General features: G+C 50.4%; 1 protein-coding gene across 1 annotated transcript in view; it reads left to right on the top strand.

Annotated features, from left to right (window-relative positions):
* Positions 1 to 9,043: 9,043 nt before the first annotated feature.
* The window catches only part of KAZN (kazrin, periplakin interacting protein), a 1,014,069-nt gene continuing 1,005,973 nt past the window's right edge, over positions 9,044 to 17,139 (top strand). Inside the window, exon 1 of the mRNA XM_026011952.2 lies at positions 9,044 to 9,827. Within this exon, the coding sequence (XP_025867737.1) occupies positions 9,707 to 9,827 (121 nt within the window). The 5' untranslated portion in view covers positions 9,044 to 9,706. The remainder of the gene's footprint in view (positions 9,828 to 17,139) is intronic.

The following is a 17,139-nucleotide window of genomic DNA, read 5'->3' as shown; positions in this document are numbered from 1 at the left end:
TCAATGTTATATTTAAAATTTTTTATTTTCTGTTTTATGTACAGAAATATAATTTATCTTTTGTATATATCTTATATCTAACAACCTTGCTGAACTTATTCTAATAATTTATCTATAGACTTTTCTTTTTTGGGTCTCCTACAATAGTCATGTCATGTGCAAATAGGGAGAATTTTATTTTTTTAACTTCAAACCTCCAATTTCATTTTTTTATAAAGTTTATTTATTCATGAGAGACACACACTGAGAAAGATGGGGACACAGACAGAGGGAGAAGCAGGCTCCCTGCAGGGAGCTCGATGTGGGAGTCGATCCTGGGATCACGCCCTGGGCCAAAGGCAGAGGCTCAACCGCTGAGCCACCCAGGTGTCCCTCCAATTTCATTTTTTTAAACTTCTAGAATAATCCTGAATAGAGGTGATGATAGTGGTCATTCTTATCTCAGTCCTAATTTTAGAGGGAAGCTTCCAACATTTTACCATCATGAATTATGTTTTTGCATATTTACCATTATTAACTTTGTCTTCTATGGGATTCTTTTTCTTTTTAATTGGATATGTTGCCTTTTTATTTATTTGGCTCTTTCTGTCCCTATCCTGTCTGGGCGGAGGCTGGTTAGATTAGGGACTTTTTTTGTAGACTTTATTTTCTAGAGAAGTTATGGGTTCACAGAAAAATTGAGAAGAAGGTACAGAAATTTCCCATAGTCCTCTGGTCCCCCACGTGTACAGCCCCCACCATGATCAATACCCCCATCAGAGCAGTATGTTTGTTACAATCGATGAACGTGTGTTGACATGTCATTATGCCCGGAGTTCTTGGTTTCCCTTAGGGTTCATTCTTGGTGTTGCACATTCTATGGGCTTGGACAGCTGTATAATGATGTTATCCATCATAGTGTCATATGGGGTCTTTTCATTGCCCTAAAAACCCTCTGTGCTCGTCCCATTCATCCCTCTCTCTGGGCTTTTAAATATGTACTCTTTGTCAGCTGAAGAACGTTTTTGTGAAACTTAAAGTGTGACATAGGGACAACTTTTGTAATGTTCTACATTAAAAAGTGTCTATCTGGCAGTTGTCGAGCATAATAATCTAAACGTGCCTATTGGTCAATATGTTAATTATGTTCCGTTTGTCAATATTTTCTTTTTTTTTGTTGTTTAATTTTTCCATTTTTCATTTCTGGGTTTATTTTTCCATATAATTTATCCATTTTCTTTGGCCTCCTGTCTTGAGGCTTCTAGAATTGATAATTTTGTTATTAGGAAGGATATTTGTGGTTGCTAAAGTCGCTTTTTTTTTTTTCCCCCTTGGTTTGATCATAACAGAGGTGGGCCAGCTTTCTTTTCAGTTCTCCCTTCTCTCCTGACATCTTTTGGATTGGTTATTATTTTGATATTCATTGTCCTCCTCTATTAATCTGGTGTTCATCTACTCTCTTCCTATACTCTCAGTGGTTACACTAGAGATCCCGACATGCGTTCTTGTCTTATCAAGGCCTGATATACACACTAAGGCTCCTTTGTTTTCCCGGACAACGCAAGGATCTCAGAACATTCTAATTCCATTTGCCATCTCAATTTCTAAGCTATCTTGGTCATATATTTTATTTCTACATGTACTTTAAACATTACAGTGCATTGCTGATATATTAATAGGAACAAATTAATCATAACTATTAATAACTATAAATGTGTGTGACTGTACATTAATATTACATGTTAATATCAATTTATATCTGAGTTAGATTTAGCTACAACTAGCATTTACTTCTCTTTGTTCATTCTTATAGCTCCAAGCTCTCATCTGGGGTGACTTCTCTTCTCCCTGGAGAAAGTCCCTTTAGTATATTTTTGACTGGATCTACTGGTGATCAGCTTTTCTGGATTTATTTAGTCCGAAGATGTCTTTCTTTCATTTTCATTCTTGGAGGGTATTTTCACTGGGTGTAGAATTCTGTGTGACAGTTATTTTCTTTCAGCACCTGGAGGACATCATCCCAGGAACTTCAGGTTTCCTTAGTTTGTGATGATGGCGGGTGCCCGTCTCTTGTGTTCTCTCCTCATCCCACCGCCAGCTGCTTTTAAGATTTCTCTGTTACTGGTTTTCAGTATGTTACTGTGCTCTGCCGAGGTGTGGTATTCTCTTTATTTATCCTGTTTAGGGTTCTTTGAGCCTCTTAAATCTTATTTTAGTCATTAAAAAAGTATATCCATGATCTCTTCTGACAGTGCTGCTACCCCGTTTTCTCCTTTCTGCCTTTCTGGGGCGACAGTGTCACTGTCCACAGTGTAACCTTTCCACTGCATCGCTCTGTCTCATTCTTCTTTGTGCTTCGTTCTGACTTTCTTCTGTTTTTCCAGCTTGTGAATTCTTTCTACTTGTGTCTAATATCAGTTGGCTACTTATAGTTTCAACGAGGTGACTTTCTACAGTGTCCTTTTCACTACCATAATTCTTTACCTTTTCTTGTTTCCTTGACCATCTTAAGCAAACTTCTTATAGTCTGTTTCTGGGGTGAGAGCTATCTGGATTACCTGTGATTGTCTCTCTCTTGCATTTCGATCATGTTGTCTTTGTTGTGTTTGGTTATTTTTTCCTCAAATCTACAGAAAAGCTGCAAGAATAGTACAAAGAACATTTCTCTCACCTGCCATTTGAAACTATGCTGCATCACTCCCAAACATTTTAGGGTGCATTTCTTGCACATCAGGGACACTCTCCTCTGCAGCTACAGTGCAGCCGTCACGCTCAAGTAATGTAACTGACCCGTCATTACAGTATAGTCCATAGACTCCATTCAGGTTTTATTGGAACAGTTCAGGATCACAGGTTACATTTGGTTGCCTTGCATCTTTAGTTGCTTTTGATCTGGAATACTTTTTAGATTTTTCTTAACAGTTATGACATTGCCACTTTTGAAGATTACAGATCAGTTATTTTTGTAGGATGCTCCTCAGTTTGGGCTTCTCTGATTTCCTCATGATTAGATTCATGAAACAGATCTTTGTTAGGGACATTGCAGAAATGTCCTGCTGACTTTGTCTTACTGCACCCTATTTAGTGGTACATGGTTTGGAATTATTCTGTTACTAGTGATGTTAACTTGGGTCACTTGGTTAAGATAGTGTCTTCATTGGGTTTCCCCACTGTGAAATCACTCCCTTTTCACTTTGCGATTAATAAATATTTTATAGGGACAGAGTTTGAGACATTAAGTCTACTGTTCCTCATCAAACTTTCATCTATAGTTTTGGCACTCATTGATGTTTCTTGCCTGATTTATAAGTTTGAATGGCTGTCGAATGGCAGCTTTCCAGTTACATTATTTAGAATGCAGTTATTGGTTGGCATCCTGCTACAAGGGAGAGCTTTCTCTCATCTATTTATGCACTTATTTATGTACATCTGCATGTATTATGTATTCACCCATCCATCTATCCATATGGATTCATAAGTTTCTATTTAGTGGGTTAAATTCATTATTATTATTCTTTCTGCTCAGATTATCCTTGATTTGGCCAGTGGGACCCTCTTTAAGCTGGCTTCTATGTGGTTTTTGGAATGTCTCCATCCATCTTTGAACATTTCTATACTTTCAGGCTGAACAAGACATCCAAGTCTCTTGTGTTTTCCTCATCTCCGCCTTGGAATCAACCAGCTCTGGTTCCTTTTAGGGAAAAATGGTATTTAGAATCTATGAGATCATTGCTGTGGGGGTGTCATGGCTTCTAGGCACTACCGGGGGACAGAAGTAGGGTATAAAGTAGGGTATATATACTGACATACTATACATATACACACACATCTGAATTTAGATTTATTTCTTGGTATATATAGTTATATATTAGATAATATAGATATGTGTATCCCTGTGGATGTCTGTAGATCTATACAATCTGTGTGAATGCCCTCCTTGCCTTTCTTGGGCTCTAACCCTCTGCCTTCACTCCTTATCTTACAGATACCCCCTCACCTTGCTTGGGTTCTGACTCAGCATTGAGCCCCAGCCCCACCACCTCAGGCATAGATTTTTTATCTCTTTTGGATTGAATCAAATTACTCAGGAGGGAAGGAAAGTAGATAACTGGCTATTTTTGATTCAGTGCTAGAAAGTGTACATGAAATTAGAGAAATAAGACCTAGGATTGATGAGATTGAATTTAAGACTCCAAAGAAACATCTGTTTACTTCTACAGGTTCAGTTGTGACAGAGTAAAAGGAGAGTGGCCTAGATTTACTGATCAGTGACTTCTCTGGTGAAAGAAAGGCTTACCTTTTCTAAACGAGTCGATTTAGAGATTTAATTAAGCTCTTTTTGAGCCAAGTACTCTTTTTGCTACCTTTAAGGTTGCTAGGATAACTCAGTACCTAGTACCACATCAAGACATGATTATATAGCAAGTGTTCTATGATTCAATTCATGTGAAAGTCCAGAATAGGGACATTTATAGAGAGTGATTCACGGTTGCTTCGGTTGAAGGGGGCTGGGTGTTTAGGGGGTTCTAGGTAAAGTGTATGGGTTTCTTCTTGAGGTGATGTGTTCTAACATGCTGATGTTTAGTATGCATATACTAGGATACAATGAATTGCACACTTCAAATGGGTAAGTTGTATGGCATTTGAATTAATATGCTACTAACCCTTTTGAAAGCTTTTGTAAAAATGACATTGATTGTGCCTTGCTTGGAACCTTAAGTCAGCATGGAGACCTCTGTGGACCTAGCACCAGCAGCACAACTTCTCAGTGAAGTAGGGGATAGCCAGCCACGAAGCAGAGAACCAGTAGAACCGCTCATCTTGTGGATCACCTATTCACAGCTGTGTAATCTCGGGCAAAGCACCTGAATTTCCCTTGGTGCACGTTTCCTCAGCTGGGAAGGGGGCATGTTAGTATCTTTATTAAGTAAGAATGTCCATGGAGCTCGTGGCACGGAACAGCCTCTGCTGAGTGGTCTTTTGCTATGAGACACGGAGCATCATAAAACAAGTTGCTCTGAGCTCAGGGCCGGGTTTTCCTAAATAGCTCTTCACTTTGCTTCCACCTGTCTATGATGCCTGGTTGTGGTATGTCGCACCTTTTGGGAACCATGGGTGACAACAGCTGATGAGTTGAGCCTTATCAGTCAGAGAATTGGTTTTTAACTCTTCTGGGAGTAGGAGTCTCAGCAAAGTCAAGGGAGCCCTCTGCAGCAGATCAGTTTAAAGTGTGAAAAGGTACCAGGGGAGATTTTAAAAATATAGTTATGACCATTGATTTGAAGTAGAGTGAATATTTCTCTTTTCTAGTGTAAAGAGCCCTAAGTGGCCTTTGGAACCTTTTTGGTATAACACAGCATTTAAGGGAGCATTGCCCAAATGACTGGCTTGTGCCAACCCCTCCTCCCAACCCAGGCTTTTTCTTCTACTGATGCAAAGCGCACTTCCATTCTCAGATCCATTTGACATAGTCCCTCCCTTAAAGATTTCCCTGAAGGTGCTGACCCTCACCTATGTTGGAATGGGAAGAGCTTTCATGGTCTACGGTTCAGTGTGGTCTGTTTCTGCTTCAATTAATCATTCTCTGCGTTTGTCACGTCTGTGCAGATTATGTGTTGTTTTTCCCACTGTTTCCTCGTCCTTCCTCTCTACCCCTTTCCATGGCCCACCTCTACTCCATCAACCCATGGCTAGCATCGTATCAGGTATCAAATAGATGATTAATAAATGATCTTTGTTAGCCCAGATGTAACAAAAGCCCTGGGGGTCAGCAAATATTTTCTTTAATGTGGTTTTCTTGGGATCCCTGGGTGGCGCAGCGGTTTGGCGCCTGCCTTTGGCCCAGGGCGCGATCCTGGAGACCCAGGATCGAATCCCACGTCGGGCTCCCGGTGCATGGAGCCTGCTTCTCACTCTGCCTGTGTCTCTGCCTCTCTCTCTCTCTGTGTGACTATCATAAATAAATAAAAATTTAAAAAAATGTGGTTTTCTTTTGACTTTTATCTTTGGAGGTGTTTTTAATACCTGAACACATCTCTGGGAGAAATAGGCTTGTATTGTAAATGAATGCAGACTAGATTCGGTATAACGGGAAGGCATGCATCGCACAGAAAGGGGTGTCTGCTGCTCCATCTGATAACTAGCAAGAGATGCACAGACTCAGCACCATCAAATCTGACATGTCTTGAAAAATTGGAAATCTAGGCTTTTAAAAATGTTGGTCACTGACTCTAAAATGTTACCATTGACAGAACAGTATGGGGTGGAGCTAATAGAACCGGAGAGTGCTCAGGAAGAGCCCTGTGGGTGTGGGAACTTGATAGATAATAGTGGGGTCACAGTGGGGAAAGGGCAGGTTGGGAAAAGATGGTTTTGGGAAAACTGGTTCACAGTCTCGAGAAAAACAAAACTGGACCCTACCTTATGCTCGGATATAAGAGCAGGCTCCAGGTAGACAAGGCCTGCGTGGGAAAGGTAAAGCTATAAAGGAGGCTGACTTTGCTGCCTTAGGGAAGGATCTTTTGAGAAAGACCCTCAGAACAGAGTAAGTCCAAGAAGCCATGGATCTGAGCACATTCAGTTGAAATATTTCTCATCAAGGGAAGACACCATGCACGAAGGTATTGGTCAGATGGCTTGTAGGGAGGAGATAGTGGCAAGGTCTAAATGGATATCTGGCAAGGTCAAGGGAATCAACGAGAAAGTCAGAAATGAGAAAAATGGAGAAGCGGATAGAGGCTATGAACAGGAAATTTCCTGAAGAGGAAGCCTCAGTGTTAATAGGCTTTCCAAGGAGTGCTCCACTTCCCAATGATTAAGGAGGGGCAAAAGGATGAACTGTGACTTTATAGCCGTTGGACTGCCCAGCTTGCCCAGCTTCCTCAGTTTTGCCGATCGGTAAACCATGAGAGAGGCGGATGCGCAGGCAGCCCTGGGAGGGCGTGAGCCGGCACAGCCATCCCGGAGTGGCACTTGGCACCCTTTAATGAATTCAAATTTGCATATATTTTTGGATAATTCCACTTCAGGGTATGCAGGCAGGACAATTCTCGCACAGATCGACCCTCCCAGTTGATGCCACTTCTCCTGGTGTAATTACCAGTAGCGGTTCAGGTTCACTCATGGTATCCGCACTTGGGTGACGTGTTGGTGACTGGCCGTTAGGTGGCATCATTACTGTGCTGTGCACAGTCCCGAGGCTCGGAGGCCCCGGAGTCGCCTGAGCCCAGAGAGCAGAGTGAGATGGAGACTGGGACACAGAGCCCGGGAGGGCGGGGAGCTGGGGTGGGCTGGGTGCTGGCTGGGTGCCGGCTGGGTGCACGGGGACGGGAGGAAAGGAGGCCCTGGTTTTCCAAACAGACATCCGCAGGTTGAGTTACTGTATAAAGGTTTGCCTTGGGGTTTAAACAAATTTTATTATTTTATTAAAAAAATATTTATTTGACAGAATGCGAGTGAGCACAGGCACGGGGAGCAGCAGAGGGAGAGGGAGAAGCAGACTCTCGGCTGGGTGCCTGGGGCACCCGATGTGGGGCTCCATCCCAGGACCCCAGGATCATGACCTGACTGAAGGCAGACACTTAACTGACTGAGCCACACAGGTGCCCTGGGTTGTTTTTTTTTTTTTTTTTTAACAATTTTTTAAAATTTTTATTTATTTATGATGGTCACACACACAGAGAGAGAGGCAGAGACACAGGCAGAGGGAGAAGCAGGCTCCATGCACCAGGAGCCCGACGTGGGAATCGATCCCGGGTCTCCAGGATCATGCCCTGGGCCAAAGGCGGGCGCCAAACCGCTGCGCCACCCAGGGATCCCTAAACAAATTTTTAAAAATAGTTTTAGTTTCATGACAAAATGAAGAGGAAGGGGCAGAGATTTCCCATAGGCCCCTCGTGCACGGCCTCCCCCATAATCTGTCCCCCGCCAGAGTGGGACATGGGTTTCGGCTGATAAACTGCAGGGACACGTGATGACCCGAAGGCCATGGTTGCGCCGCCTCCCTCTCGCCGTTGTGACCCTGGGTTCACACGATGTATGATGACACGTATCTATCCTGATAGCATCACACGGAGAATTTTCACTGCCCTAGAAATTCTTGATGTTGGTCTGTCCATCCGTCCTCCCCACAAGCCACCTGGGCTTCTGCGGTGGCTGCACAGTACCTGGGAGGGGGGGTGCGTTATGACTGCGGCGCTGCTGAGACGTGGGAAGCGGACCCGTTGCCCATCCCGCGTGGGGTTTCTGCGGCTCTCGGGAGGTCTGGTCTTCTCCCCGATGGCCTCAGAGCCCCGTCGTCCGAGGGGAGGGCCGCTGACGCCTGCAAAGCCGTGGCTTGGAGGAGAGGCCCTGTCGTGCCAGGAGGGGCTGTTGGCTTGTTGGAGCCGCCTTAGGGCGCGGACGCGAAGTGGGCCTCCCCTAACTCCGCAGCGGTGGGCTTCGGGGGCCTCGCTCGCACCCCGGTGTCACGGAGCCGCACCCGCGTCGAGCTGCCGTGGAAGCAGCTTCTGTCTGAGAGCCTTAGGGCCCGAGATCGGTGCGACTTTACTCTCTGTATCTTGAACACTCAGGAGGCAAATGGCTTTCCAGCCCTGTCACCCTTGGGGGCTTCTCCTGGTGGACTTGGTGTCGCCTGTCAGCCCTGCAGCCAGATCCCCGACATGCAAACCCCAGGGCAGGGGGCGGCCTCTCTGTCTCTCTCTCAAGGTAGCACCTTTGTGTTCAGCAGATGGGACGTCGAAATACAGACCCTGCGCCCCTGCAGCAGCGGTTACAGTCCTGTGGACGGTTCTTCTCCTTCCCTCCCCTCCTTCGGGGAAGCTGCCCCTTTGCGGTGGAGCAGGTTGGAGGCTCTGCCCACGGGAGGTCCGGGGTGGTGACGATGTGGCGCCCAGGGCATCTCCGGGTCTCCGGGTGCATCTGCCATCCCTTGATCTTCGGGGCTCACGGCTGGCATTCCCCTGCCGCCGTCTGGCACTTCCTGGGCTGTGGGCACGAAGAGGTTACAGCAGCCCGGAGCCTGCTGGGCTGAGTTAGCACTTCCCTCCGCATCCAGAATATCTCCCAAGTCCCTTTTGCATCACGGCAAGGGGTGGCGGCGTGGGCGGCTGGCTAGGGGCCCCCCTGCAGTAGGTGGGCGCGGGGCTCCTTAGCTGGGTCTCCGTCGCTCCCCGGCGCTGCAAGGAGGGGGCGCAGGGGGGGGCACCGCGGGTGGAGGATGAGCCGGGGACACCTCGGCCCCGAGCTGCTGTGGAGTCCCCCGCCCGCACCCTGCGGCCACCGGCTCCCGGGCTCCAGGAGGGCGGCCGGAGGGGCCCCGGCGTGGAGAGTGGGGGGCCCGTGAGGCCCGGAGCAGCCCGCCCCTGCCCCCACCCTGGAAGGACTGGAAGCAGCCGCTGCAGCTGCCGGAGCTGCGGGGCCTGAGCTCTCCAGACGCAGCCGGACCCTGTCCCTCCAGGTGGCGCCGAGGGCCGCGTCCCGCACCACGACAGGGCAGGACTCCTGCGGGGGAAACTTCCACCTGCCCGGGCGTCTAACTCTCGCAGCGGCGCAGCACCTGCCCAAGCTCGTGGGGGCCGTTTGTCGCCGGGCTGGGGTCCGAGCCACACTGCGAGGTGTGAGCGGCGCGGAGCCACCGCCTGGCCACCCGGGAGCGGGACCTTGCCCTGCGGGGACACGGAGCCTCAGAGCTGGCCCGGCCGCTGCTGTCCTGCGCGCTGACGCTGCCATGAGCACGGCCGGTGTCCCCGGGAGAGCTGGGGAGCCCCCGCCGGCGCCCCGCAGCCCGGCCCCAGGTGCCGTCACCTTCTCGCACGCCTTCGGCCAGCAGTGCCAGCTGATGGAGGCAGGTAGGAGGCGCGGGGGCGCGGGCCCCGGGCCTGGTGAGGTGGCCTGGCCCCCGGGCTCTCGTCTCCCCTGTGTGGCTCCCGGGGGTGAGGCGGAGGGTGGCAGGAGTGGCTGACGCGGGTGGCCGGGTCCTCCTGGGGCAGGTGGCCTGTCCTCCAGCCCCCGGGGCCGCTGCGGGCACCTCCCGCCCGTTGCTCCTGCCTCGCGGCTCCCGCGTGGCTGCAGCCCCGGTCTCTGCACAGGTGGCCGCGGGCCGCAGACAGGGCCAGGGAGGGCGGCCGGTGGGTCCGGGTCCAGGCTGTGACAGGTGCTTGGGATTCCCGGTGGCCTCTCGTCAGCCCGATTCCCTGCTCCCTGAGGCCGTTCCTGCCGGGGGAGGGTTCGTGCATGTTCAGGCGTTGATCGTGCAGTTTGGCGTGAGTCTGGAGGGGTGACGAGCACTGCAGCAGGAGTCTGGGGGCCGCTGTCGGTGCTGATGCTTTCGCTAGGTGCTTGCACGACTTGGGCAACGGCGGGCCCCTTCCCCTGGGCTGTCCGTCTTTGGCTGCGAAACAAGAACCGGGATCCCGGCGGCCTGATCCACCCAGACCTCCCGTCCGGGGGCTCTGGGGTCCCTGCGCACGGGAGGAAGCACACGAGCTGGTTTCTAAGGATGGGGCGCGTCTGCACGGGGTGGCGCTGGTGCAGCGGCGGAGGAGGGCCCTGGGGCTACACTGCCGGGCCTCCGGCTTCACCCGCGGCAAGCTGGGCGACCTCAGGCAGGTGACCCTGTCTCTCTGTTTCTTCATCTGTGAAATGGGGACACTGCATGTACTTCAGAGGGTCGCTGCAAAGTTTAGGTTAGTGCATGGAAAGCCTTGAACTGCCGGCGCCGTGAGTGGCAAGTGTTCATTAATGTTTCTAGAGGGTGTGGGGAAAGCTGGGCACACGTCCCTCTAGGGCCGGTCGGGGCCCCTCTGCGCAGCTGCCTTGGGTCCTAGGGGCCTGAAGCGTTGGACACTCTCCACGCGAAGTTTGGCTCTGGTTTGTCCAGAAGGTTGAGAATCTCCCACCTCATGCATCCGTGGATTGTCTGGTCTGTAGGGGCTTCGGTGCCTCTACTTCCACCCGAGAAGGAAGGCTTGGGAGCCTGTGTGGGCCGAGGTCACACACCGACCTGCTTCTCTGAAGTTACTGTGAGACAGCAGATTGGATTTCTAAAGGGCCCGGGTGCTGTCCCCTGTGGCTTTATTCTCTAAGCTCTTGGAGGCCCCTGGGCCTAGATCAGGCTGTGAAATCCCCGGTGTCTCTCTTTCTCTCTTTTTTAAAAAAACCCTTTATGTCAAGGGAGCAATGCAACATGGAACAATAATGACCAGCAGTCTCAAGGGAGAACGATCTCCCTAAAGAAACACACAAAGGAGACCCCGAAAAAGCTAAGTCAGAAGAGCTTGCTCGATTAAGAGGTGGGAGAGGGCGAGAGAAAATGTGGATCCTCTCCAGCCGGCCACGTGGAGTTGAGTCGGCCTCACCAATGATATGTTTGTGAGCAATGACCCTGCGGCTCCAGGGGCTGACTCCCAGGTCCATTGCGCCCGTTCCCCAGGAAGATGCAGCCCCCGGCCACCCTGCGCACTGAGCACCCGCTGGGTGCTTTCCCTGCATGGTTTCCAGAGCCACAGAAGCTGAAGAGTAAGTCAAAAGGAGATGATCTCCCTCAAGGAGAAGAGCTGCCTGGTGCCTGTAAAGCATATCGAGGAAGGAGAATTCTATAGGAGGTGACTTTTTAATGATTCCCTTTTGGGACAGTCCTCCTGTCTGTCTTACATAAATTAATTTTCACAAATCCTAAGCCATTTCTACAGGCAAGGGAAACACTCAAGTTGTCCACGTTCATCCCATTAGGAAGTAGTCAAAGGCGGGGCCCTTGTCAGACCCCAAGCCTGTGCCTTTTGCCGCTAAAGCACGCGGCCCCCAGTGATGACCTGGCTTAATCTTTTGTGTCTGAAAGTATCCCATGTCTCAGGAGAAGTTGATTCTTTAGAGATGGAGCAGCCAAGGATGCTTGGTTGGGGGAGGGAGGACATAAAAGGGCCCCTCGGACTTAAGGGGGTAGCGAGGGTGAAATTGGGCATGGGCGGCCCAGTGAGAACCCTTGACCCAGTTAGCAGTAGTAGGATTGGGAAGTTCTGGTGGGGCCAGGGAAAGAGTATGGAGAGTTCTTTCTTATTTAGTCCCAATTCAGCTTTTCTGAGCCGGCTGTTTGCCGGCTATGTGAACCCGATGAACCCCCAAACCCTAGACCAGGAGTTGGCAAACCGTGGCGCCCACCACTTGCCTTTGTACACCAAGTTTTATTGGTACACGCCCACCTCTGTTCATGCACATTTTATCTGTAGCTGCTTTCGTGGGCCCGAAGTTGAGGAGTAGTTACTAAGATAAGGCAAAGCTGAACATACTTGCTACCTTGCCCTCCGCAGAGAAGAGAGTCCTGATCCCTGCCCTGGACCGAGCTGCGGAGCCGGAACGGAGGTAGCTGGAACCTGTGTGGGCCGGCGTGGAAGGCCGCACTCCAGCCATGCTTCCCTGCTGGGACCTTTGCTACTGCATGGTGCCTCGGTTGTCTTCTCCCTCCCCAACACCCGCTCCCTGCTTCGCCCTGCACAGCAGGCAGTGCCCTGGGCAGGAAGCATTCAGGGTGGGTCTGAAAGCTCTAGCAAGAGCAATTCCCACCGTGCTCCCAGATCTGTAGCACCTGTGCTGGGTGAGCTCGTACCTGCCTCCTCTTTAGGGCCACCCTGCAGGCAGACGGTGCCTTTCCTTTTAATTAATTAATTAATTAATTTATGTTTATTTTTTAAAAAAATAAATTAATTTTTTATTGGTGTTCAATTTACCAACATACAGAATAACACCCAGTGCTCATCCCGTCAAGTGCCCCCCTCAGTGCCCATCACCCATTCACCCCCAAATTTTTTGAAATTTTTGCCTTTCCTATTTAATGGGTGAGTTTAGATGTTGGCAGCCTTGGGACTTAACCCCCGGTTAGCCTGACCCCAAAACCTGTGCTCAAATCGGGCAATCCTGCAGCTTCCGCAAAGGGGTTTATTTTTTATTTTATTTTATTTTATTTTATTTTATTTTATTTTATTTTATTTTATTTTATTTTATTTTATTTTATTTTATTTTATTTTATATTTTATTTTATTTTATTTATTTTATTTTATTTTTTTTTAATTTTTTTTCGCAAAGGGGTTTAAGAAAACGTGTCTTGTCTTCCTCAAGTGGACAGAGTGGCGCTCTGGCTCTCTTGTCGGCTTTGATGCTGTTGCTCACCCTCATCCCCCTCCGGGGTCCTCCACCGGCTTCGGGAAGCCTAGCCCTCGAGGTTAGTTCCCTTCTGTTTCTAACCTGCAGCCCAGATTGCACCCCTTTCCCTCGGGGCCCTGCTGTCGTCTGGAGGCTGCTGCTCTATTCCTCCCGCCTGACACGGTTCGGGTGGGAGCGTGGGCCGCCCTCCCAGGGAGGCTGCTGGGGACCTCACTAGTCCACTGTGCTGGCCTCTCGCTGTCTCTGGCACCCGGCCGAGGATGGTAGGAGGAATCCCAAGGAGGGGCAGTACAGACTCAGGCTGGCATCCTCGTAGTCCCGGGGTAGCCCCGTAGCTCCTCTCGCCCATCTCCTCCTGGGCCCCCGGAGCGTTGGATGGGGGCCAGCCTCTGGTCCCCCTGGTGTTTGGCTGGGTCCCTGCTGCAGGCTCTTACTGACCCCTGGGTCCGACCGTCTGCAGGCCCGGGTTGCTGCGGGCTCTGTCGCTTGTACCAGGCTCTCACTGGCTGAGCTGCCCCGTGTCGTTCTGGGTCCACGTCCCCCCCGTGTGATTTGGGTGGCAGGCGTTCCCACAGGGCTGTCTTCCTTGACCACAATGACCGAAGCCACTCAGTCCGACATATCCCATGGTGTTGCATAGACTCGGGCACAGCTCCAGGGGGAGGGTGGAGGAGGGGAGAGAGCAGGAAGGCGGACGGGCCTCCACGCCTGGACTGCTGCTCTCTTGAGTCACTCGTGGGGTGCCGCTCGGAAGCCACCCGCAAGCTCCCCGTCTGCACCATGATTAAGGATCAGCTCCAGCTCTGTGCCGAGTAGAAACATGCAAGTAGGCAAGCCGTGTCTGTCTGTCTGTCTCATAAGTCAGGCTGATGCCTGGGGCCAGGGTCTGGTCATCTTTTGACTTTATTACCTCATTGCTTCCCTTCGGAAGGCTGCCAGAGGAACCCCCTTTCCTGCCTTTTGGACAGTATAGGGATTTATCTGGACGTGCAGTCTGTATGTGTCTGGAAGCCACTTGCCGTATTTATAACCAGGAGAGGAGAGAACTAGGAGTCCTGCCATCTGCTGTGAGCCGAGCACATTGGGCACTTTTGCAAAAGTTAAATAGATGACGATGAGCAGAGCAAGGAGCCCTGTTTCCTGTATTCCCGTCTGTGGGAAATGGTTAACACGGTTTTAAGGTCTCCTTTTAGCTCCCCAGGAGATGGCTGCCCAGGACCTGGTCCCGGCCTGCCAGGGTCCCCGGTGGGAGCAGCGTGCTTTGACATCCCGGACCAGGGGTTATCGTGGCCACTGCCGGCAGGTGGGCCTGACCATAGCTGACACTTGATCAGGTGCTTGTTCTGCGCGGGCCATTATGCTAAGCGCCTCCGTTACCTTCTTTCCTCCTCATCGCATCCTTGTAAGGCAACGGAAGTCAATCCCATTTTATAGATGGGGAGACTGAGGCCCATAAGAGGAAGTGTTTCTCTCAGCTAGTCAGCGGATGGGCCAGGATTCCGATTCAAGCCGCCTGCGTCTGAAGTCTCCCCTTATTCCTGGTCTTCTGGCCAGACTCTGTCAAACTGCCCAGCTCCTCGGGGCCTCACCTCCAGGTGTTGATCGCCTGTGCTGGCAAGTGGACGTTGGCTACATGAACGTGGGCTCTGCGGTATCGAGAGCTGTGGGAGACGGTGCCCGCCGTCCAGGGGGTTGTGGCTTAGAGCGGACGCGGCCTACTGTTTGCACCGGTACCCGCCACACGCTGTGTTGTGATCCGTTCATCGGCACCTTCTGCGTTAGGCCCTGGGCGCCCCGAGGTAAGGAACGACCATCGGGGCCGTCTTCGCATCCTCCAAACCTCATGTGGCGTCGGCGGCGGCGTGGTCCTTGTCAATAGGACGCGGCCAGGGTGTCGATGGCTCTGCAGGCCAACTGTCAGCGGGCGAGCAGCCGTCAGCACAGCGCGGTGCTGTCGGTGGAGCCGGGCAGAGCAGACTGGCCGTTGGGTTCATTCTCTTTCTCGGGACGAGCTCTCCCTAGGCCTCAGGGTGGCTTGTGCAATCAGGGCGGGCGGAGAACGGCTCATCCCGGTGGTCCTTTGGGCTGATCACATCGAACACTCTTGACTCCAGCTCTTGAAGGGTAAGAGGCCTCCTTGGTGGTGTGAGGACGATGTGGCCCTCTTCAGCGTCTCCCCCTGGCCTAATCTCCTACCCTCAGCCCCCAGGTAGGGTTTTCTCAGCATCCTGGTGACGTCCTTAGGATGCAGCTACCGTCAGCGACACCCCCTGTATCCTACCTTGACCTCAGGGACTTCCCGCCAGTGGTGTTTGTCTGAGGGCAAAGCAACAGGGACCACCTGGATCCCCATCACGGCGGAATGAGTGTTGTGCGCAGGAGCCCTGGCTTGTGAGCAGCCCGGCCTCCCGGCAGGTCCTTACGTTAGAAGCAGGAGCTGGTCTCTCGTTGACTTCTTTCTCCAGAGACCGGTTTGTCAGGGGCAAGGCCGTGGACTGAAGAATGCAACTGCTTGGGTTCAAATCCCAGTTCTGCTGCTCACTAGCTGTGTGACCTTGGACAAGTAGCTTGACTTCTCTGTGCCACAGATTCCACACCTGTAAAATGGAAATAGTAGTTTACCTACTTCACAGGGCTGTGGCGAGCCTGATGATGAGTTGGTAGGAGTGCAATGTTTTCTCAGTGCCGGCCGCAGAATGCATTATGTGTAAACAGGTGCAATCTGCTTTAGATAGTTGAGGCAGCTCTGACAGTCTATACCATCGCCTGGTGCCCACAACAAAAGCATGTGTTTCTCACAGCTCTGGAAGCTGGGAAGTCTGAGATCAGGGTGTCAGCGGATCTCGTGTCTGGTGAGGGCCCGCTTCTGGGCTTGCAGACGGCTGCCTTCTCTTATTTTATTTTTAAATTAAATTAAATTAAATTAAATTAATTAATTTTATTTTATTTTATTTTATTTTATTTAATTAATTTATTTTATTTTATTTTATTTTATTTTATTTTATTTTATTTTATTTTATTTTATTTTATTCTAAGGGCGTTCATCACACACTGAGGGCTCCAGCCTCGTGACCTCAGCACCTCCCCCAAAGGCCCCGTCCCCAAGGTACCATCACAGTGGGGACTAGGGTTCCAACATGTGACTTTGGGGAGGACACTCAGCTGTTAACACCGTCCTTACGACTGTTCCTTATCAGCACATCATCATCATCCTGCCCAGTGAGACACAGTTTAGTTACGCCAGGAATTAAAACATTCCGGGCAGCCCTGGTAGCTCAGTGGTTTAGCGCTGCCTGCAGCCCGGGGCGTGATCCTGGAGTCCCGGGATCGAGTCCCGCATCAGGCTCCCTGCACGGAGCCTGCTTTTCCCTCTGCCTGTGTCTCTGCCTCTCTCTCTCTCTGTGTCTCTATGAATAAATAAATAAATAAAATCTTAAAAAAAAAAAACATTCCTTATGCTCTTGTCCTTCTGACCAGTAAAAACTTGCTCCTTCTTTACCCTTGGCTAATCATTGAGGTCAAAAAAAAAAAAATATCCCCAAACTCAACATTTGTCCTCCCCAAAGCCAGGGATCACCAGATCTGTGAGAACTTCCATCCACTAAATCACAAAAGTGTGTTTGAAGCAGTAGGTCCTCACTGGCCCTGGCTTGCTAGGACAGGCCTAGTGCACGTCAGTCGTCCAGCGTCACCACTGCAGCACCTGCATTCATTCACAAGCATGTTCCCCTTCACGTGACAAGTTGCATGGTCAGCCTTAATAATGGCAGCTGAATAAATAAGATTCACATGTTACTTAAAATGTGGAGCATCTGATCTTGGAGGAAAAAGTTTCAGGTTAAGAGACAGCGGAAGGAGTGACTATTTGGTTTGGAACAGGGGTCAGACAGGTCAGGTGAACTGGTCGCCAGTTCTCAGCATGACTGGCGGGGGCAGGGTTGCTGCTGTTGCCAGACCTTATTCTCTGGAGGAACCCTAGAGCCCTGATATTCCTATAAAATCTCC

This window comes from Vulpes vulpes, chromosome 2 (genome assembly GCF_048418805.1).
Source record: "Vulpes vulpes isolate BD-2025 chromosome 2, VulVul3, whole genome shotgun sequence".
Lineage (NCBI taxonomy): Eukaryota > Metazoa > Chordata > Mammalia > Carnivora > Canidae > Vulpes > Vulpes vulpes.
This window is presented reverse-complemented; position numbering and strand designations above follow the sequence as displayed.